Consider the following 23,517-nt stretch of genomic DNA (forward strand, 5'->3'; position numbering starts at 1 on the left):
TTCTCAAGGATCTCGTAAGTGAACCTGCCCCTGAGAAAACTGGAACAAAGAATGATGCCCACAGCAAGGACAAAGACATAAGAAATAACTCAGATTTTATTTACATGGGCACACACAAAAATCATAATAAACGTTCACGGATGATTCAAGTTGTTAAGGTTCTTCCTTGCTAGGGGTGATCTTGTCCACCTGCATGATGGCCCCCCTCTGCTGTGTCCTCCATTGCCCTCACCCCTAGCGCTACAAAGTCCTGTTGGCTCTATTGTGTTCAAAGCCAAACAAAAATTCTTCACATCACATGGATACAAAAGCTGGACAGATAGAACATATGTACCATTTCATATTCACTCCACACCATGCAGATCTCTATGACATATCTGCTGGAAGGATGTTTTCTGTAGCTGAGGAGCCTTGAGATTCTTGGTTGTAGCTGATGTGACACAGGCAGAAGGTTCTGCTGAGCTGAACATGCAGGAGGGAACTCGAGGCTAAGCTACCAGAATGTATCCTCAGCCCAGAAAATACAAAGGCTTCATATTGTCTGACAATTCCAGGGACTGATATTTATTTTACTGTATTTTTACCCCTGTATTTAACCCCCTAAAATGCTTACTAGCAATTAGTGTTAGTTTTTAATTACTGTAAGCTACTTTTGGATATCAATTCCAATGTAAGTTTTTGTGAGGTATTGGTCCTGGCATGACGAAGGAATGCCTGGCTGTAGCTTTTTCTTCCAATGGCCTCACTCATAGCAATTTGTAGCTGGTAGGAGGATGCTCTCCCCTGGAAATGAAGCCAGGCATGATGGAGGGGGTACCTGGCTGCTGCCCTCTTCTCTTTGGCCTTGCAGATGGCAGTTAAATTACATGTCTTGGTTCCTTCCATGCCTGATGATCTTGGAGCACACACAGTCCATAATAGTTCACTTGACTAGATCCTTATCTTAGGCCGTGAGATTCTCAGTTCAGACTCTGGAATCCTGGATAGTTATTTTATTAGGCATAAACAAGGATGTCTATCCTATACACTTCCTACCCACACTTGGTCCAGTTCTTGCATGCTCAAGACATTACAGAAAACACAGATGTAACCAGTCTTAGTTGCAAGGAAAGCAATAGGAAGAGGAAAATGATGTTGTCTGGTTAGAAATCCATGCACATTTTGGATTTGTAGCTGTAAATCTGGCACTTTGTTTTCTTGCAAATTTAATAAATATGCAATTTCAGGTTTTCATATGTCGAACATCTTGCTTAATATTGCATATGCATAACTTTGCCAGACATCATTTTCTCTCTTGCACACAAGCCCTTCCCACACTCAGACACATTTAGAGTTTCCCTATTGTACAAACTCAGATCAGATAATTTTCGTCAGACCTTCCATGCCTTCCCAACAAACATGCTCAATCACTCACATTGTCACATGTTCACATATGTACCATTCCCCCCAAACTGTGTTCCATGTGCAAATATAATGTCTTCTATGTGCTTCATTGAGGAGGGTTGCATCTCTTCCAGGGATGTTGATTCGGCTGTTGGCAACTCAGGTTGGTGGAGCTGTGTTAGTACTATTCCTGGAGAAAGAAAGAAAAACAGCATCAGTAGAAACAGGCCTCTGACTGAAGGAGCTGGATAAAGATGAGAAGCAAAGGGTTAAATATGGTTAAAATTTTTGTGCACACTTGGCTCCCAGTGTGTTATCTCCCCCTTGCAACTAATCATGCCACCATGCTTCAACCTCTTCCATTCCAACCCCTCATGTGCATACACACATACACTCTACCTATAAGTCCAGCATGCAACTATAGTGGTGCCTCCTATGAAGTCCCTCACCTCTCCACCCTGATCCTGTCGATCAGACATGCTCTGGGTTACCAAGTTACCCGGTGTTCCCCCTGCCTGTTTATCCATGAAACTACATGTTACCTAGTCCTTGTGTTCTCCACCTGTTCACCTTAGTCCTATTGATCAGATATGCTCTGGGAATTCCAAGCATGAAACTCGTACAGAATGTCTGGTTAGCAGGACTAAAGTGGACAGGCATGATGGTGGTGGGGATGCAGGGACTTTGTAACATACAGATAGGTTATCCATTCTACGATGATCTCACAAGTCGTCTTCTGCACTATTGCTTGCGTGTCCATGCGCTTAAACATTTAACAGACAGTGCTGCTGAGGTTTTGATTTATGTACTTGAATACACAAATAAAGAAAGATAAAAACAAATGATATGGTTCTGAGATTTCAGCTAAAAGAGCCATAGCCAACGTAGAATACAAAGTTACATTTTGTCCTAAGGCTGCTGTATCTCCCAAGCATCCTCTCCCAGTAATCACCAAACACGTGACCTTCGCTTCCTACTCTTCTTCCTCAGACCTTAGGTGGCATATATGGAATTACTGCATTTATATTCTCACAACCATCTTGGGAGTTACATTATGCTGATGTGAAGAGCAAACTGAGAGGTGAGAGATCTTTTGCTCTTCTGCTCCCTTCACTGTTCTTCCATCCCTCGATTAAAGGGGATCTTGCTTTATCCCTCTGCTAATCAATCCCTCAATCCCAGCTGCTAATTCTATCTGACTAGGAATCTCTGGATGCTGCTGGAACAAGAGACATTGCAGCTAGAATCTAATGGTTGACATACCTGTTGTAAGGTGGGGGTGGTGCATCATGCACGCCTGAAGATGCCAATGCTTGCTCGTAAGATGGAAGTCCAGGTGCGGTTTCCGGCTTGGGCATCTCACTGAAACAGGCTAGGGGCGTCTCATGGTTTTCCTGAGTCGTGCTGGGGGAAAGAGAAAGGGAGACCATAGTTTACTTCATGCTTCCCCAGAGTGTTTTGGTGCTTCTGGTTTTTGAACATTTTTGCCAAACATGATTTGCTGTGATGTTTTGGGAAAGTGCAGCAAAATGGGGGGTGGCATCCACTTGGATGGAAAGTCCGGATCTTCCCAGTTCCACCTACATTAATGCCATTTCTCCTTTCCCAGTCAACCACAGCAGCCGCCCCACCTGCCACTGGGAGACTTTATGAAAAATCAACCATTGGCATATTGTTATAGCATTTTAATGATATAACAATCTGGCCGCTTCCACACATCCTTAATGGGACAGCCTGCCAACGGAACTCTGGCAGATTATCTCACCCATTACACACGTCATCGTTTCCCATGTGCGAGCGGGTCATGATGATCCCAGTTTTTAACTATTTTTTGTGAGACCTGTTTTGGTCTGTGTTTATTTTTGATGCAGGTTTTCCACACCCCTCCTTTAAACATCACACACGTGTCTGGCTTACATGCGTGATTGTGTAATTCCCCCCCCCCTTTTAACTTTTTTTAACATTCCTTGTGCTATTATGATATCTACATATACAAAGGGAATCATACTGCAGTGCTTGCTACATCAGCAATTGGACTATCAGTCTAGGAACAACAGAATACCAGTTCTGATTTTATTTTAAATATGGAATCATGTGATCACACTACTCCACTGTTCGCATATTTATTAAACACTTTTGCATTTAAAACTTTGAGCAGGAAATCAACGGTAGAGAACAGAGTACTACACATGCGCAGTTTCTACAGAAGCTGAAAGACAGGACAATGGTATAGCACAATCCCGCATGCACTCAAAAAAGAAAAGGAAAGTTGGGCGGGAATGCACCAACGTCATTTGGGACGAGGCGCAGATAAAGAATGTGTTTTCTGTTTTGGTACCTTTTTTCCCCACAACAAACACCCACAAAACACATATGAGGATAATGCATGTGAAAGGTAAATTCTCAAAGGGAATCAGGAAGACACGGCTTTGGGACGGGGAAAATCCGAAAAAATTGGAACACGGGGAAGCGGCCTCTGTCTTGTCAGGTTTCTAAATTCTCAGTTTTCATTTCTAAAAAATAAGTTTCTATCCTCTTTCATTGCAAAGTTGTAAGGGGAAAGGCAAATCTTAGCAATGAAATAAGCTAGATACTTGCTTTTTTAAAAGGAAAGCTATTTATTCAAAGAACCTGACAGATGGCTATAACATTATAATGCTGCAACCATATGTCAATTGCCAATTTTCAAAACTTTTCTGGTGGCAGGAGGAGTGGCTGGCACAAGGAACTGGGGCTAGGAAAATGCAGGGACACTGCCACAGAGAAGCAGTGGGGAAACTACTGAAACTGTCTCAGATTAACCTACTCCACGTAGTTGTTGTGTGTATAAAATGAGACATAGTAAGATATAAAATAAATGCTGTTACAGCCAAAACCAGAAAGGTAATATTCTACCATTATATGATGGTGTATATACAAGGTACATGGTTAGTTGTACACAGGGCTTTTTTCTGGGAAAAGAGGCGGCGGAACTCAGTGGTGGAACTCAGGACTGCACAATGACGTCACTTTGGGTCAGCTGGAACAAGGGGGGAGTTTTTTAAAGTTTAAATCACCTTTGGTGAGAATGGTCACATGGCTGGTGGCCCTGCCCCAGGATCTCCAGACAGAGGGGAGTTTAGATTGCCCTCTGTGCCAGCGGCGCGGAGGGCAATCTAAACTCCTCTCAGTCTGGAGATCCGGGGGCGGGGCCACCAGCCATGTGACCATTTTCAAGAGGTGCCGGAACTCCGTTCCACCGCATTCCCGCTGAAAAAAAGCTCTGGTCGTACATGCCAACAGCTTGTACACACAGTGAGGAAACAGTTATTGTACCTGTTAAGTAGATACAGGCTTGGTTCCAACATCTTACAAAGCCAAGTGTCTAATTTCACTATGGTTAGAGTAATGGTCCAAACATGAGCTACTCCACCAGCTATGGTTAATGACGATAATTCAAATAAGGAGCTGAAGCCATAGTTTGAGGCTGGTTTATTAACCATGGTCTTAAGTATATAGTCTTTTATATACAAATGCAGGCCCCCTTGTTTGCTCCCCTGTGCCACTCTCTCTGCAATGCAGGCCAGGATACCAGCCAGGTCTCAACAAAGGAAACAACAAAGATGATGAAACAAGCATTTGTTGAGGCAAACTAGGATTTGAATGATCTTTTGCAAAACTAATCTGGGTTTTACAAACCCACCACAGTGATGGGTTTGTAAAACCCAGATTGTTTGTAAAACAATGGCTTCATACAACGTCTTAACCAAGCTTCAGTTGGAGCATCGGCACTATTTGTTTCCCAAATTGTCCCCAGAGAAGATAGAGAAGTTAATATTTTTGGCAACGTGATCTGCCACCTCTGATCTGGGAATGACTTCCTCCCTCCCCAAAGGGACACAATCACAACTTCTCCTAGTTACTTCTACTTTAGACCAAAATGTATGGACCATTCCCATTATTTTTTGCTAATAAGGAAGCCATGTATCGTCTTGCTTTTATTTCACTGTCTTGTACCTTTGTGATCCACTCTCAGAATGGTCACGCTTTAGACAATTTTCTGTTTGTATTGTTTCCTAATTTCTGTAATCCTAGTGCTGTTGCAGGGTAACTGAATGCCTTCTGCTGTCTGATTGAAGTGTTGTCTATATTTTGTAACCCACCTTGCATTTCAGTGAGAAAGGCTATAAATGAAGTAAGAGAGCAATCCAAAGCAGGTCTATTCAGGATCTTACTCAGGCCTATTCGGTGGGACTAACTCCCTAGCAAGTGTTCATAGGATTGCACTGTCAGTCAGTCGTGTCAACCACTATAGGTTGGAATAATAACAATAATAACAATAACACTCGATTTATATACTGCCCTTTTTTGATATAACAAGCACCAAAAGATTAACTTCTTAGACAAAAAGACAAATTAAGATGTTTTAGGGTAAACACAACTATTGTATGAGAGAAAGGTATTATTGTTTTATTAAGCAAAAAAAAAGAAAAGAAAGAATACTGGTGGATTAATTTTAAATATTGCAGATTGTGTGGATACTTCATTAGCCTCTGGGTGATTCTGCCTAAGGAATCCCTTGAATTTAATACTGTTTTGTATTTTTAATGAAAAAACCATATGGAGACAAGCTACTTTGTTAAAATACGAAGAAGAAAGAAGAAACTGAGAGGCGCATCAGGTATAACATAACTGACCTAATATAAAGAATTGAAGAGATTGCTTCTTAGATGAATGATAGAAGGCGTCCATTGCTCACATCATTGTAATGTAATTATTATTTTGCTCCCTACTCAGACAGCCTCATTTTGGCTAGTAAGCAAGTGACGATGAGCTGAATCTTGTGTGTGTGCGCGCGCTCAATCTTGTCCAGTTCTCCTCCATCCTACAACTGCCATCACACATTTTGTCCATGAGGGCCCATGATCCCCAATATACTCTTTTTAAGTGCTCAGAGGAGACTCCCTTCTCCTTTATTCGTAGAAAAACTAGTTGAAGACTTTCCCATTTGGAGGCTGCATCCATCTGGGACTGGATATACAGGAATGGTGGGGGACCTTTTCTTAGGGGGCACAGGTATCACTCTGCAACACATTTCACTCAGCTAGAAACAGGACACTTCATGCTTCCAGTACCGCAACAAGTGCCACCTCCAGAGTGCCCACAAAACTTGGGTCTCATATTGTGCAACATTCTTCCTATTTGTGCTCCCTTCCATTACAAATTCTCTACTCACCTCTAAGCTATTCAGCCCTGCCAGCTCCTACCACCAGGCAGGGGCTATCTTTTATGTACTCTTCACAGTACTTAGTGCACACATGCTCAGGAGGAATGGTTATGGTAGAAAATCATTCAGTGGCCTGGTTTGTACCTGCAGCAGACATGGTAAAGGGTTCAGATGGTAGAATGGACAGCACCACTTCAGACTGCAGGTGGAGGTTACATATTTAAAAATTAATCTACATTAAAATTGAAAAAAACCTCTTCTTATAGCTACATAGCTGATTAATGGTTGTGTTTTCACCTCCATCCATTGTGTTAGTTTTATATATTTGGAGAGTTTTATTATATGAGAGGGCAGTCAAATCTGTTATCCCTCCCTCTCAGCCTGAAGTGGTACATCTCAATCTACCGCCTCAATCTGCTTAACTACAGAGAATGTGGTGGCAGAAACCTGAGGTAACAAAATGGACAACAACAGGGCTGACTGGATGTCCGCCTGCAAAAAAATCAAAAGGGTCACATAAATAGAAAACTAATGTGGCAAGGAGAACAATTTTATTCCCCATTTTTGTTTGCTCTGTTTTTCTATTTACAGGGAATAATTTGGCATTCCAAAACATGATCATCTACCAGCAGCCTGAAGTGGTCCAAACAATTCTAACACCTCATTCTCCTCTATGTGTGAACCTGGTCTCATTCAGTTGCCTCCAAACAATTCTAACACCTCATTCTCCTCTATGTGTGAACCTGGTCTCATTCAGTTGCCTGTATAGACCAGCTGAGGCTTTTAACACCAAGGTAAGAGGCACAGCATCCTCTGAGGTACATACATCATGGGTACTTCGGTGACACTGGTATTGGTTTTGTTATGGATGTGGTATGCACTCAATACACTTATGAAGCTGCCTGAAATTCTGTTCCACCTTCCCTCTCCTTCTTATACATACATTCCAGACAGTAGTTTCCTGTGGACACTTTAGCCATACCTGGATCGGCTTCTCTCCTTAGCTCGGTATTTAAGACAGTACAGAGCCACAATCACAAACATGACTGTAGCTACCAACGCTGCAATGAGACCTGCTACCAAGCCAGCCACATCCACACCAGGAGATCCTATGGAGAGATTGCAAGAAGAGTTAATAGTAATGTCTGCCTGCCTTTGCAAAAAGCTCAAATAGGAACTTCTAATTAGGGCCCTGACAGAGATGTGATTCAGTCACCAAGCATCAGCTTTGCATACAGAAGGTTCCAGGTTCAATCCCCAGCATCTCTAGTTAAAAGAATCAGGTAGCAGATAATGTGGAAAATCTCTAGCTAAAATCCTGGAGAGCCACTGCCAGTCAGAGTAGATGATACTGACTCTGATGGACCAATAGGATGTGTACCTTATGGGGGATATTGCTTCTCTGAGTCAGAAGGGCCCAACAGAAGAGACTAGAGCAGCCAACTCTAGAAATAAAAGAAATTGGATCCTGAGGGCAGGTCTGGGGTTGAAAGAAGGGGTCCGTGCCTGCAGTAGGGATCCTCTTCCTCATATTCTAAATTTATAGCGGCCAGTTGTAGTTCTTTAGCGATAAAGGGGAAGATACTCTGTGCATATTTAAAAGCACCCTTACCTGCATTATTATTTCTAGAGTCAAAACCTGGTACTGAAAATACTCATCAGCCATGGCTCAAACCCCATCTTGTCTGCCTTCGTAATTATTATAAAAAGCAGATACTGGGAGTTTCAAAGGGTTATTTGCCCCAGGCTCTACCTGTGGTTTAATTACAAATGGGATTCATTGCCCATGAGGCAGGGTGGACACTGCCTCTGATCAAAGAATGGGTAGTGAAAATGAAATAGGGGTACCATTTTTTAAAAAAAGGTCTCCCAGCTGGTTTTTAGCTCAAATTTCTTAATATTAAGTTTGCACACACTTAAATGAATGAATATATGCAAATGAGGAGCAATCCTTTCTTTCTTTATCTTTGGTAACCTCTGGAAGACAGAACAACCACATTGTGTCCTACAAAGAGTACTTTGGTCAAAAATGGGGATAATCATTCCTTTGTAGCAGATTTTTTAAAAAAACTAAAGGTGGGTTCCTTTAATTCCCCCCCCCTTCAACGTCATCCTCTGCCCCCTGGCAAAATAAAACGATATTGGGAAATAGAACAGAGTATGTAGTGGGAGCATCAGGAAAATAGATGTGAGGCTTGGCAGACATTTTGTACCCTGATACTCACTTGCTCCTCCTCTTCCATTGTGTGGGTAGGTCTCCCAGAATTCATTCTGCAGAAGAAAAGGTGGAGAGAAAAAGAAACAGATGTGGCAACGTTAAAATAGCATGATGCGAAGGAAGAGCTCAAACTCCAATTTGATATTCAATTCTTGAGCTCTGAGGGCAGCCACTGAATTTTTGTCCCCATTGCACTAGGCTTTCCATAAATCCAGCCTGACTTGCCTTCAACAGGGGCATGATATACAGAATAAAGCATGTGAAGCAGTTACATTGTGGCTCACTTCTGCCACTCCAATGGCTTTCAAAGGGACAACAAGCAAGGGTGGTTTAAACCTTGGCAACTCTACACAAGAGGAACAGATTCTTGTTCTTAAATCCCCATCCTGTTTTAGCTTACTAAACCTAATTTATTCTACAATAAAATCAAGGAATCCTGGCTCCTGGTCCTGACAATGCTCAGGCGAAAACTTGAACTGAGACCAAGAGCTGACCAGTCCTCTGATAACCTGGTCCTGGGTCCTGCTCCCCATTATCCAATGAGGCTTGTTCCCCAAAAAGTGTACATATTATTGCAAGCTAAATAAATCCCCTTTCAGACATGGTCATCAACCATGTGTAAAGAGAGATTGTATATAGTGCCATCCCAACCTGTGGATATATGTGGTCACCATGTTGTGTGAACAAGGTAATGTATTTTCCTGCTTCATTATGTATAAACAGAAATCAGGAACAACCATTGTCTGGGCTGCAAAAACTGTACGGATTATTAATCAACATGTCAATAATGTTAAATTGTAAATTCGCAGTTAGGCAAACCTATACAGCCACAACAACAACAACAACAACATTCAATTTATATACCGCCCTTCAGGACAACTTAATGCCCACTCTTAGCGGTTTACAAAGTATGCCATTATTATCCCCACAACAAAACACCCTGTGAGGTGGGTGGGGCTGAGAGAGCTCCAGAGAGCTGTGAGTAGCCCAAGGTCACCCAGGTGGCTTCAAGTGGAGGAGTGGGGAATCAAATCCGGCTCTCCAGATTAGAGTCTCACACTCTTAACCACTATACCAAACTGGCTCTCTTGCTCTGAATTTTGGATCTTTAATTATAAAAAAATTCTGGCTGCAGTATTAGATGTTCAGAAACATTCTCTCCTCCAGCCAGCCTAAACATGCTGGAAAAAAATAATAAACCCAGCTAATATGTGACACCTGCCAGTAATTTCAGTAGCAGAGTCTAGAACTTGGCAGAGTTGAGATCAACCCCCAAGTAAGCATGCACCTTAAAGACACCATAGCTTATATGAATCAGAGAGGTGCTTTCATAAGGAAATCCCCATCACTTTTCACTGGGTTCCCTCTCTAAAGCAGTTTCCTAGAAAGCTGTTTCTACCTGCATGTTTGTGGCAAGCTGACATGAGACCAGGCACAGCCGCTTCCCTTAAGAGCCAAGCTAAAAGTGATGAATTACACTTGCCTGGCAAGTGAACAGACTCACGTGTATTCTTCCCTGTTCACTTGCCATTCACTTGCGCTCCACTTGACTTGCTTTCTTCTCTAGCAGTTCAAGCTATGGACACCAGAGGGCAACAGCCCCTGGGAAAAGAAATCTGAAGATTGCTGGAGGAAAGCCTCCTGAGCACTTTATTCCTTGGACACTCACACAGAAAAGAACCTACTTTGTCATCTGTACCAGATTCATTTTGCATTTCATGAAGTGAGCTCTTACTAATGACAGTGAAGGTTGCACTGTGGCTCTGGCTCAGTGGTACAGTGCCTGGCTTTGCACAAAGAAGATCCCCCAGGTCAATCCTTGGAATCTCCAGTTAAAAGGATAAGGTAGTAGGAGAGGTGAAAGAGCTCTGCATGAAACCTTGGAAAGCCACTGCCAGTCAGAATAGACAAGAATGACTTTGATAGACACAGAGGAGTTAGCCATGTTAGTCTGTAGTAGTAAGAATAGAAAAGAGTCCAGTAGCACCTTTAAGACTAACCAACCTTACTGTAGCATAAGCTTTCAAGAGCCACAGCTCTTCATGCATCTGAAGAAGAGAACAGTGATTCTGGAAAGCTTATGCTACAGTAAAGTTGGTTAGTCTTAAAGGTGCTACTGGACTCTTTTCTATTTTAACCATTGCTGCAACAGTCTTATGTAGAGTATCAGGCTAGGATCTGGGAGAGCAGTTCAAATCCCTGCTCTGACATGGAAATTTGCTGGCTGACCTTGGTCCAGTCACACCCTCTTAGCCTAACCCAACTTACAGAGTTGTTGTGAGGATAAAATGGAGGAGAGAAGAACAGCATAAGCAGTTTTAGGTCCCCACTGAGGAGGAAGTTGGGGTATAAATGAATAAATAAAACTGAATTGACACAACTGCTCCTCTGGAATCTCTTCCTCAAAAGTCAACTGTTGAATGAGGGGTTCACCTTTAGCACAAAGGAATAAACTGTGCAGCTATGGGAAAGGACCATCTTGCTAAAGGACTGTTCCTCCCCATAAGCCCATGTGCCAGCTACAGTCCTTAGGTTGGTTGTTCCCCCACCTGGCATCTACCAGCGCCTGTGATTTTTTCTATAGTGAGTCCCACCATATGAAATGGGCTCCCTAAGGTGCCATCTTCAGATATTTTTAGGAGTTGCTGCAAAGCCGTTTTATTCACAAGGGCTTTTGATGGGGTGAGGCTGCAGACTTTCACTTTTGGGGGCATGAGGATGAGTTATTTTTATTGTACTCTGTATGTTTGTACTCTGTATGTTTTTATATATATATAATATATATATATTATATATATATTGGGAGACTGTAGGGAGGAGAATTAAATGGATTTCTCACTTTCTGTAAGGAACACAGTAGATGTCTCCTGGATAACTGTGCGATGGGAGAAAGAATTTTAGTAGGTGTTTTTCCTTGTGAAAGTCTCATTTCTGTAGAACTTTAAAGCCCTGTTCAGACAAGCAGGATTGAGGTATTAGGCCCTGCCTCGACTTGCTCTTCTTTTGTTGAACGTCTGCCCTGTACAGATATTATGTAACATGCAAATATAATCTCTGTACAGAATACATATTCAGTCTACCTAATTATGCTGATGAAAGCAAATTCCTGGGTGATACCCCACCTGGTATCCAGGGCCGGCGCGCCCGTTGAGGCCAGGTAGGCGGTGGCCTCAGGCGCAGGGTGCCGGAGGGAGCGCCAGAGGAGGCGTGGGGGGCGGGAGCGCGCACCACAAAGCAGCAGCTTCCGATCCCTCCCACCCCGCGCCGCCGCCACTGCCAGCACAAGCCCCGGCCGGGCACAGCCGCCATGGGCAGGCATCTGCAGCGGTGCAGGCTACCGAGCAGGAGAGCTCGGAGGCCACCTGCCGCAGTGATCGGCTGGTGGCAGCGCACGAGCTCCCGCGATGACAGAATCGGAGGCTGCTGCTTTGTGGTACGCACTCCCGCCCTTGCGCCACCCCTGCTGGTATCACAGCACGGAAAAGAGAGGAAATACGTATGCAAGATATGATACAAAACATTAGCGATCAATAATTTAACCTGGGTAGATAAACTGCACTGCACTACATTGCTGCCTCTGTGGTTTGGAAGGCAACCTGTGTAGTCCTAAGGAGAGTTGCACCCTTCTGAGGCCATTGGTTTTAAGGGACTTAGAAGGGAATGACTCTGCTTAAAATTGCACTAGATTTCATACACAGATCCCACACACTGAATAGTCCACACAACCATAGGTATGTCTAATGCATGTGCAGCTTCAGCACTGAACTGATTCTTGCATGCATGAGCATACACTCATTCTTGTGACCACCTGTATTGTACACATATAGCAAGATCATGTACAATGTGAGATCTGCTCTGGGGTGGGGGCAGGTGAGTTCCACGTACACTGTAGGGCTCTCTTTGGGGGAATGCTGAATTTTAGATTGTGTGGGAAGAGCTCTATGCATATAACATTAGATGTGTGTAGGCTACAGGCAGACATTCAAATGAACATACCCAGCCCTCCTCTTGTGTATTGTCTCACCACAGTTGTGCAGCTTGAATGGGGCTATACACACACTCCAAAATGGGCATGCATCATAAAGGAGCTTACATAAGCAGGCCAGAACCAGCCTTTGCAAATTGTGGCTGATTATGATAGCTAACCACTTGCCTACAATATTCAAAGGTTACACATATTAGTGGTTTCCTTGGTTTCTAACCACAGACAGCCCCCCTTCCCGTTTTCCAGGGCTGCAAGTATTTTGAACCTTACCACTCTGCATTTAAGGATATGAAGGCATAAATTGAAAAAGACAATGCAATAGGAAAAAAGAACAAAACAGCATTACTTAGAAATAATCATGATTGCTCTAACCACAAGGATAACGTGGAAACAGACTACTTGGACGGTGTAAGGCTATGTGTTTTGTAACGCCTGTCTGAGTGAATGAAAAAGGGGTACGCCTCACCCACTGAAGCCTTTTCTCTGCCTTGGGTAGCACAAAAAGATTGATTTGTGTGAGTATTTTGATCATGGGGGGGGGTTGAATTTTGGATCTGATCTTGTGAGTGCTCTGATAGATCCAGATTTTCAATTGGCATAAATCCCACTGTGTTCAGTGGAGCTTATTTTCAATAAGATTGCAGTTTTGACTCCCAGCTTCCCAGGAAAGCCCTATTTTTTTTTCAAGTTTCAGCTTGTGGTCCTGGCATAGTGGAGTGCTCATAAAACAAATTCGACATTTTTCCCAGGGACTAGCTACCCTTACAGTACTTCTGGTATGGGAAAGTGAAAGGAAGGGGTTGCAGGGCTGTGGAGGCTGCAGTTGGGTACACACAGGACAGAAGAAAGCAGGAGCAGGGGTGCAGATGGCAACAGCAGGTAGCTGAGCAAGAATGGCTGTGTGTGGGCCTGATCTCAATGGCTCTTCCCTGCTTGCTGTTGCTGCCATAATGGAGGTGAGTTTCGCACCCCTGCTTAGATGCAAACCCTGATACTCTTCTTTACTAGAGAGTGGTGGGGGATAAGGAGCAGGGAAAGGGCTTTCAGTTGGAGAGGATGGAAATCACTGAAGATGGGGGAGGACTCTCAGGGAAGAAATGGAGCACTGGGCATGGAGATTAATGCTGGGTACCTGGTGCGGGAAAATGTCTTTTTGTAGCTTTCCATTATATTGGACATCTTGTGATCTGCCAGGAAAGGGAAATCAACAAAAACTAACTCTAATAAGTAAATACCATGCCAGAATCCACTGAAAAAATCAAACCAAGGCAAAAAAGGGTTGTGCAAACCCTTTTGTTGTACAAAAAAACCTCCAGTTCAACCTCTTTGTTCCAGAAAATTGGCGCACAAACAAACCCTGACCTAGCTCTAGCCACTAACTACTCTGACCTGGCCATCTCAGGGTGCTGCTGGTTTCACTCCCCGCCTCTCCAAGCCAGAGACTTCCAGACACAGTTCTGTACCAAGAAGCCCTGAGGCCTTGCACGAGACTCTCAACTATGCTAGGAATCTACCTGCTCTCAAGTTCCCAGACTTGTCCTGGCACAGATCATTCTACTTAGGCTAAGGCTCGGAATCAGCAGTGTGTATGCACTTTCTCAGATAAGCCTGGAATGTTGTGTCCTTCCCCCCCCCCCAACACACACATGGATTCCACACATCCATAGGCTTGCCAAAGAGACACCTGGTAATGTATCCAGCATGCACTGCGAGCCTTACTCCACACAGTACATTTTTCCATAGGTTATGTTTGAGTTCCCCACTCTGACTTTCAGTCCAAATTCAGCTGCGAGTTCCCCACTGAGAATGTGCGCTGGGGCCCAATTTGGATCAGACCCATGATGAATAAGGAGAAGGAGCTTCAGCATCCTCCCCACATACACACCATTTTCCCAACCAGAAACGGTCCTGGATGGGGCTTCTTGTCCCACTAGGGAAAGCGACCTCATCAGTGTATGTTTGGCCCCCAACAGAGCAAATATAATGCTTCAGGGCACCTTGGGAAAATGGCGCAGGTGAGATAAGCCATTTCTTCTCATATGCTGTGGTCCCAATCCAAATCTGAATTGAGTCCCCAGCAGGGAACTCACAGCTGATGTCTAACTGAAAATCCTCTGTCCGAAAACCCTCAGAACCAACCCAGGGAGGATATGTCGAAAATGCCACGTGCAGGTAGGCTCTGAGAATTCCATTCACATTTTTTTCTCAAGAGCATATGTTGATGATAAAATCAATAGAAAGTTTATTGCTATTGTGTCCTAATATAGCCATATACCTACTACCAACAACAACAATAATGGCAAAAAGCTCCAGGAAAGGCTGCAGGGCAATACCAGGCGTAAGAAGAAATGGCACCAGATGTGGGCAAGGAAGTGCAGAGATCTGTCCCTTCCCATCCGTTCTTTCCCCAAACCCACTTTGGGTATGATCTTCCCAGAAAGTTCATAGCAAAGAAGTTTTGGGCAGATCCACCAGAGACTGGGGAAAACCTGGAAGGGTGTATATGACTGCACAACGGTGTCCCAAAAGGGACAGCTGCAGTTAGGAGGCAAGGCAGAACAACAGCTCCTAGAAGTAGTTAAGAAAAAAGAAAACCAAAGGATGACATGATAGAGATCTACAAAATGATGCACAGTGTTAAGAAAGTGAATAGAGATAAGCTTTTCTTTCTCTCTCAGAATACTAGAACTCAGAGCCATCTTGAGAAACTGACTGGTGGCAGACAAAAAGAAGTACTAATTTCACATAACATGTAGTTGATCTGTGGGACTCATTGCCACAAGATGAACTGATGGCCACTGATTTTAAAGGGGGTTAGTGAGGCCAGATCTATCGTTAGCTGTTAGCTGTGACAGATACAGAGAGCTGAATAGGACCACTGAGTCCTCAGGAAGAATGGTCAGATGCTGGGGTGGTCCGCTGATCAAGGCTGTGGCAGACAGACCCTTCTTGTGGGATTCCTGTGGCATCTTACCAGTTACTGTTGGAAACAAGGGGTTGGATCCCATGGAGCATTTCTGCAGATGGGAGGAATTTCCAGCCTTGTGGCCTCCCCTCCAATCACAGCCCAAAATGCCCTCTGAAATGCCGCTGTAGAAGGACAAGGAACCACCCGCCCCCCAGGAACAGCACACGGAGGGAGTCAAACGGGAGGGAATTAGCAAAAATTAATCCCCCCTTTGATCCACAGAAATCCTCCATGGGATCCAACCTAGGAAGCTGGATCAAATGGACTGATTCAATATAGCTATTCTTATGTTCCTATCTTATGGGAAGTTGCTTGAAAGATATTCTAATGTCCCAAACAGGAAGCACTGCAATGGTTTCATGTACACCCATGCCATCACAAGATTTGTCTACAAATACAGTATCACTGAATGTTCCCCTTTAACTTTGTGGAGGCTGGACAGCTGCACAGGAGTACAGAAGGAGTTGCATGCCAATGTGCTGTTTGTTACTTTCAGCTCATAACTGTTTGTTTGGAAATGACCTAAAAGAGCAGTTTTAAGAATAACAACAACAACAACAACAACATTCAATTTATATACTGCCCTTCAGGACAACTTAACACCCACTCAGAGCAGTTTACAAAGTATGTTATTATTATCCCCACAACAAAACACCCTGTGAGGTGGCTGGGGCTGAGAGAGCTTCTAGAAGCTGTGACCGACCAAAGGTCACCCAGCTGGCTTCAAGTGAAGGAATGGGGAATCAAACCTGGTTCTCCAGATTACAGTCCCACTGCTCTTACCACTACACCAAACTGGCTCTCATTAGACATTAGAGCCCATGACACTCCCAGTCCCAGGCCCTGCTCCGCTCCCACCATACTCAACTGTTTTGAAGTCATCCTCAAAGACTTCATGGGCCTCCTCATAGTTGCAGACTTCCTCTATGCACTCACGTTCCAGGTTATCTGGGACAATCAGCTCAAAATCCCAGTGGTTATAAAGGAGTTTACGGCCCAGGAATTTGTGCGCAGTAGACTCATCCAGGAACACTAAGGAAAGAGACCATCAAACGTTATTCTGGGCTTTAGAATAGGCAAGGAACTTTAGGGTCAAGACTCCAAGAAAGAAATGTGGAGGCCAGAGCTGAGACCTAGTTTAGTAAAGGGGCACAATGGACCCATATGTGCCCACAAGACAGTTGCAATCACCAGACCAGGGAACTACAAGTAGTTTCTCTGCTCAGGTCAGAGCAGACCTTGGGCTGCACCCAAGCTGTGGAATGGGTTCCCCAAGAATGAGAAAACCTTCAACCTTGCACAGAATGTGGAGCCTCTATAAAGCTGAGCTTTTCCAGTGTATATTTGGTGGCCATGTGTATGTACGTGTTGCTTCCTTTTATTTATATTTCGGTCGATGTGAATTTGTGTTTTTAAATTGGTTGTGAGCCACTTTGAGTCCTATTGACTCAAGTGGGATAGAAATATATTTTAAATAAACAAGCAAGCATGCAGGTTTGGGTAGGGTAGGATGACCTTCAGTGACCCTTCCACTAAGCATGCTACCCCCTAGGAATGGAATAACACACAGGCACTAGTGCACTGGTTAGAGTACTGAATGAGGATCTAGGAGACCCAGATTCTAATCCCCAGCCTGCCACGGAGGCTCTCTGGGTGACCATGGGCCAGCCACTCACTTTCTGCCTAACATACCTTGCAGAGTTATTGTTCTGAGAAGAAAAGGGAGGTGAAGAGAAGGATATTGCAAGTTGCTTTGGGGACTCCACTGGGGAGTAAAAGTGGGACATAAAGAAATAAATATTGTGTGCACATGCAGGCACACATGCTCCTGGAGGAAGGAGCACAGTGTGACCCTTCATGCTCCTATGCAAGGCAAAAAGGAGCACAAAAGAGTTATGCTCTGAGTCTGTCCAGGTGCAGAAATTGTCTGGAGGCCCCTGAGACATTGCAGGAGCTCCTGGGCCCATTTCCCATTCTTGAAGGGAGCAGAAAGACCCAGCATCTCCAGTTCTGGCCCTCCACTGGGCCAGGGCCAGCCCTGCTGGTTTGGTCTAAAAGGGGTAAAGCAGAGACATCTTGGCTGTTTTCACACTGCTTACCGGCCATGGAACATCGCGCCGAGCTCCCGGGTGTTCTCGTGCAAAATCGCACCAGGAAGACGCTGTCATTCCGGGAGCTTGGTGCGATGTTCCATGGCTGGTAAGCAGTGTGAAAACGGCCCGAGTTGGTTCAGAGAGGATACAGAACTGAGCAGAGGCTGTTGGGTCCTGTTCCTTTCTCTGACTCTTATCACTTGTTTGTTATCTTTCCAAACGGTAGCACCAAAAAATATACATTCTTTGGTCCCCACGTCTTTCCTATAAGGCAGTGTTCCTGTGTGTTATTCCAGTATTAAGAAGCTCAGTATTTTTTTTCTGGACAATATAATGCTTCCCCTCTCCTGCCACCATATAAAGCATTAATTATGACATGTGGAATGCGGTTCAGCAAGTGTCAGGTGTCTCAATTGGCTATTACTTGTGATGAGCAAGGCAATTAACTGTGGAAGGGGCCGTAGAGGGCAGTTCGTGCGGCTCTTGGTTGCAATTAGTGGGAGAGGCAGCTGAAGAAACCCCTCCTTGGTTTTCATCAGAACTTCCTGCATAAGAGGAGCTGAAACAAAAAAGGGGCTCCTGTAAGGGAGCCTGTCCCACCCTCACATGCAAGCCTGTGGTTTTCCTCATTGTGAAAAATCCCCCCAGCAGCACGTGGCTTCCCATTTCCAGAATCTTTAGAGGTTGTGAGTTCCCCAATATCTGCACTAGAGCACACATCAATCTACAGAAGAACATGGGTACCCCCAATCTATTGCATGCAGCAGGTGAGATATGCTATTTGCAGCTGGACTTCATAAAGAATGGCATGCTTTGGCCGGAGTATACTTTCCTTGTGGGGCTGAATAAGCACCACCACAATACCATCCTAAGCATAATAAAAAAGAGTCAAGTAGCACCTTTAAGACTAACCAATTTTATTGTAGCATAAGCTTTTGAGAATCACATTCTCTTTGTCAGAAGCTTCCTTCTGCCCTCCATGCATCTGACGAAGAGAACGTGATTCTCGAAAGCTTATGCTACAATAAAATTGGTTAGTCTTAAAGGTGCTACTGGACTCTTTTTTATTTTGCTATTACAGACTAACACGGCTAACTCCTCTGGATCCTAAGCATAGTTACTCTTCTAAAGTCCTTTGAGGTCAGTTGGCCCAAGTCCATTGAAGTAAGTGGGTTCAGGAGGCTGTATTTCTCCTGAGGGTGGCACTGCAAAACTCTCCCCCCACCAACATAAATCCAAATATGTTGGACAGTAATACTGAAGAAGCAGAACTTTGCATCCCTGGGAAGGTTAGAGTTAGTGGTAGAATGCATGCTTTGCATGCAGAGTATTCCAGGTTCAGTTCCTGGCATCTCCAGTTACCAGATAGGAGGCGGTCAAGGGGGACTTCCATGCTGTGACACTTTCTTATGGAAGGCCCATTTTTGCTGCGCATGTCAAAGTGGTGCTGAGGCAAAGGGGCTTCCAGATGGTGGGTTACCCCTGCATTCTCCCTGACACAGTCCCTGTGGTGGCCATTTTCTCTCCCCCCACACCACTGGAGGGCTTTTTCAAGATTTTTTAAAACCTGTAATTTACATAGTGATATACCATTATATCCATATATTGATAAGACACACACATACACGTTGCATGAGGAGGGGCTGGTCACTGAGAAATAGGGAAATAAAAACAGCTGCCATGAGAGCAGGATTAGGGAAATCCAGACTTTTATATCCACACAGCAGCCACCCAGACCTTGCTGTGAGCTTTCACAAAAGATTTTGGTTTGGAAAAGATCAGAGAAGAGCTGGGGGAAACCAAGAGCTGCAAGAATACATCATGATGACATGGGAGGGGGGGAACACTTCCCACCAGCTCTTCACCCAGGTCAAATAACCCGACTGTAACAGGCCAGGCTCTCCTGAGATCATGGTGAGCCACTGCTAGTCAGAATAGGCAGCAGTGACCTTGATAAACCAGTAGTCTGATTCAGAATCTCTCTACATGAGACACCTCAGCACGTGTTTGTCAAGTGTAGGAAGATGCAATGTTAGCAGGGAAGTGTAGTTTAAAAAGACAAAGCTGGTGAAGATTGCTCCTCAGGGGGCTCGTTAATTTCATCTTCACCTCCCAGAAGGCTCCGTCAATTTCACCTCTCCAGTCTAAAACTGTGTGGGATCGCAACCAGAGGGCAGCGAGGAATGGAAATGGGCTGGAGCTGCCTTCCAGAGATGGCCTTGGGCCTGGAGAGGTTATAATGGGCTGAAGTTTCCCTTCTGGCATTTCACAGCCCCTTCACACAGCTCCAGTGTATAGCAAAGCCTTTGCCCTGCCACCGGTTCTGTCTTTTTAAACTACCCTTCCCAAATAACATTGCATCTCCCGACACATGTTCTTCAAGTGTCAGATGTCTTGTGTAGAGAGACTTTTATTTTCTGTGTGGTCTTATATACAAATGTACTCTGTCTCTCTAGCAATGGATCCACAATGGGAGAACAATTGTAAGATCTTTCACTTGAGCATCCCCATGTAAGGCAGTTTCCTGTGTTCATTTAAGACAACTCAGGGGGAAAAAAAGAAAACCTGATTAACTGGGTAATCAGCTGGCATCTCAAATCAATTCCTAAATTGCCCTGATCAGCCATTGGCAGAGCTGGTCTGTCCACTGGGTTGACCTTGGCAATTGGGGAGGGTGCCAGTCTCTCCCAGAGCTGGGGAGGGAGCCAAGCCAGCCCTCTCGCAGCACAGCAAGATATGCTTCAGTGGGTGACACCATGCCAAGACACCTGGCAGGTGTGGCCTTCCGTTTCCACTGCAACAAATGGGTCCTGTCACTGGGTTCAGTGGGTTTGTGGCAAGCCCTAGCCCTGGCTCCAGTGAAGGTAGCCTAAGTGGAGGTGGCTCCCCCATGGGGCAGGGAGGTGGGCAAAATTATGCGCCTAGGGCACCAAAAATTCTTAGGCTGGTCCTGAATACTGAAAGCAAGGGCCTCCCTCCCTTCTTGATTCTGGCGTTTGACAACTCCCCCTTGTTTGTGATGCTTCCTAAAGTTACCTTGATCCCGCTGGTCCTTAGATTGCCTCCAGAGGGAGCCGGCGAGACTAGGGGCCAGAGCTTGCAACAACAAGAGAAGCCCTGGAGGGTACCACATAGCAGCCCCTGAAAGTAGAAAACATACTTGATAAAGGGCAGGATTAAAGGGTGAACCTAGGCACACATAGAACTTAGAAATCACTTCCCCCTTATAAAGCATACTTTCTTTTCTGCCTGCATTTGCTTTTAAAAATGAATTGGATAGAACTTAACTCCTAGTAAGCGTGTTTACAATCAGAATCAACTATCCAATTGAGACTTTCCTTGACACTGGACATAAGAAGAGACCCAGAATACATTTCATTTGAAATCAGTAATGTTTGTTTCTCTTTGCTGTAGGTGTCAAAATTTAGTAAAATTGCAGATATTTCTTCATGTGGAAACAAAATCCCTGGATTTTATAGGCTGTATCCCACAAAAACAAGAAATCTGTTAGCTTGTAAGACTCATTTTTTTAGTGGATTCCAACAGAGCAGGATAAAATTTATGAAAGCTGTATTGGGATTTCTATCCTGATATGAGGTAAAGGGTACTAGAAAGGGTGTGGCCTCTTCAGTCATATCCCAAAGTTGATTACCTCCAGATATTTCCTCCCTTAAAAATCTGGTCAGTCCTTCTGTTAATCATCTGACACTGCACAGCTCCAGCCCATGCTGCACCAATACCCACACACAGAAGTAGCAGAAAGCTCAGCTGTCTCTGTCCTTACGGGAGCCAACCACTGCCTGGAGATTTTTCACCAGCCACCTTCTTTATAGACAGAGGAAGCAGCCTGAGATCAGAGTCAGGGCTCCAGGACAAGAGCAAAGCAATTGAAAGTCTAAATTCTTGGATTTGCTGGAAGGAACATTGAATAGAGTGCGTTATAGCAGAGGTCCGGAGCCAGAAGTTCCAAGTACAGAGTTCAGACAGAAGCAGGGTGAATATAGAACAAGAAGTGTCCCTGCATAGCTCAGTAGATATGGGGCTAGGATACAGAAAAGGAAGTCTGGATTTTGAGCTCTTCATAAGGAACTGAAAACAAATTCCTGTAAGACACTATAAACCATAACTGCGTTGTCATAATGCGGCCATTGTTAAAGATTAGCTGTTTATTTAAGAGGTCAGAAGCCAAGGCATTCTTCAGCTATTTCTAGAAATCTACCTCTTGGAATGCCAGTCACCAGGTTACCACCCCCTCCCCCATGGATTTACTGAGCAAGTTAATGATTTATAGCACAATCCTACGCATGTTTACTCAGAATTGTCTTATTGTGCTCAACAGGGCTTACTCAGGGCTGGCCCAAGATACTGTGTGAACCCAAGAGTTGCTCTTCCAGGATCCTTTGCAATGGGATAGAGAATGGCATAATGCCCTTCTCATATTGTGTACTGTGTAATTGGCTCCTCTTAAAAATTGCCAACTGGGCAGATCCACTCTGGGATCACTTGTAAAGAATTTAAGAGTGCAGCCTTACAGTGCAGTCCTAAGCACAGACACACCCTGCTGAACCCATTGATTTCAGTGGGCTTAGAAGGGTGTAACTCTGTTTAGGATGGTGCTGTAAGAAACATCCGTAGCATAGTTAAAACTGAAAGCGAACAAACTATTTTTCTCTATCCTTATCCTGAAAAACCTTCGTGGTTCACTTCAAACTGATTACAGCATCAGCGAAATTTTCTAGAATATTACTGATATACAAGATAAGGGACATTTCATTAAAGGTCACAATAATGATAATAAGCATTTTCTATCAAGTGATGAAAACGCGTACATTATCTTGTACCCCTTACAACAACATTGCAAGGTAGGCTAGTATTATCATCTTTATATCAGAGACTGAGATGAATATAAACCTGCCGTCTTTCTCTTTTCTGTTTCAGTGCTTCAGTTTCAGAAAGCAGAAACTAAATTTCCAGGCAATGGGTCAGATCCATTAGATCCAGCCCTCTTTTTCAGTCTCGCCCAATTCCTTTTCTTACTACTGCCCCACATGGCTTTTGCCCATGTGGGTCCCATGAGCTCCAGCATAGCCTTTTTGTGCTGTTAAAGGGGACCCCACTTTCCTTTTTCACCAGCAGAAAAAATATTTAGACCAATTTAATTTGAAGGAGTGGGGACTCCTGGAAAACAAAGAGTTAAAAGGAAAGCCAGTTTGGTTATGGAGCTACCTGTGTGCTAAGCTGCCAACTCACCTGTGCGGAAATCGTAGGTGTAAAACACGTATGCTGGACAAGAGCACCGGGCTGCTTTCAATAGCTCCTTTTTTCCCCTCTAGAAAGCCAGATGTGAACCACTGGAAGAGAATCCACACATTGATGAGTTGGAAAGAAAAAAAATATATATCCTCAGTCCTTGGTGTTTCAGTGAAACTGCTGGAAAGAAAGCAAATGCCTGCCGGGCTGAAACAGAAGCTGCCTGAGCACCAGATGCAGGTAGGTGGGTCTGAAGGTCATATGGAGTCGGAGAGGCAGGTGAAGTTAAGGGAGGATAGTCTGTAGGAGGAGTCTGTATGTGGGCAGGTAGACTTTGGTTTGCAAACGTCCAGGCGGCTTCTCTAGTGACACTCACACACAGATCGAGAGAGTTGGCACTCAGAAACATTCTCC

General features: G+C 44.3%; 1 protein-coding gene across 1 annotated transcript; it reads right to left on the reverse strand.

Annotated features, from left to right (window-relative positions):
* Positions 1-96: 96 nt before the first annotated feature.
* Positions 97-23,444, reverse strand: PRRG2 (proline rich and Gla domain 2). Its single transcript, XM_054993326.1, has 7 exons — positions 23,104-23,444; positions 20,890-20,994; positions 16,629-16,792; positions 8,815-8,860; positions 7,572-7,698; positions 2,647-2,787; positions 97-1,573 (listed from the first exon to the last, which is right to left on the reverse strand). The coding sequence occupies exons 2-7, from the start codon at positions 20,984-20,986 to the stop codon at positions 1,543-1,545; spliced, it is 606 nt and encodes a 201-aa protein (XP_054849301.1). The 5' UTR covers positions 20,987-20,994; positions 23,104-23,444; the 3' UTR covers positions 97-1,542.
* Positions 23,445-23,517: the final 73 nt, after the last annotated feature.

Source organism: Eublepharis macularius, chromosome 12 (assembly GCF_028583425.1).
Source record: "Eublepharis macularius isolate TG4126 chromosome 12, MPM_Emac_v1.0, whole genome shotgun sequence".
NCBI lineage: Eukaryota > Metazoa > Chordata > Lepidosauria > Squamata > Eublepharidae > Eublepharis > Eublepharis macularius.

Excerpts from the sequence above, each read along its gene's own strand:
- PRRG2 (XM_054993326.1), bottom strand. The coding sequence starts at position 20,986 with ATGTGGTACCCTCCAGGGCTTCTCTTGTTGTTGCAAGCTCTGGCCCCT. Across the intron at positions 8,861-16,628 it reads TTGAGGATGACTTCAAAACA|AATGAATTCTGGGAGACCTA; the intron begins GTTGAGTATGGT and ends TTTCTTCTGCAG. Across the intron at positions 7,699-8,814 it reads CAATGGAAGAGGAGGAGCAA|GATCTCCTGGTGTGGATGTG; the intron begins GTGAGTATCAGG and ends ATCTCTCCATAG.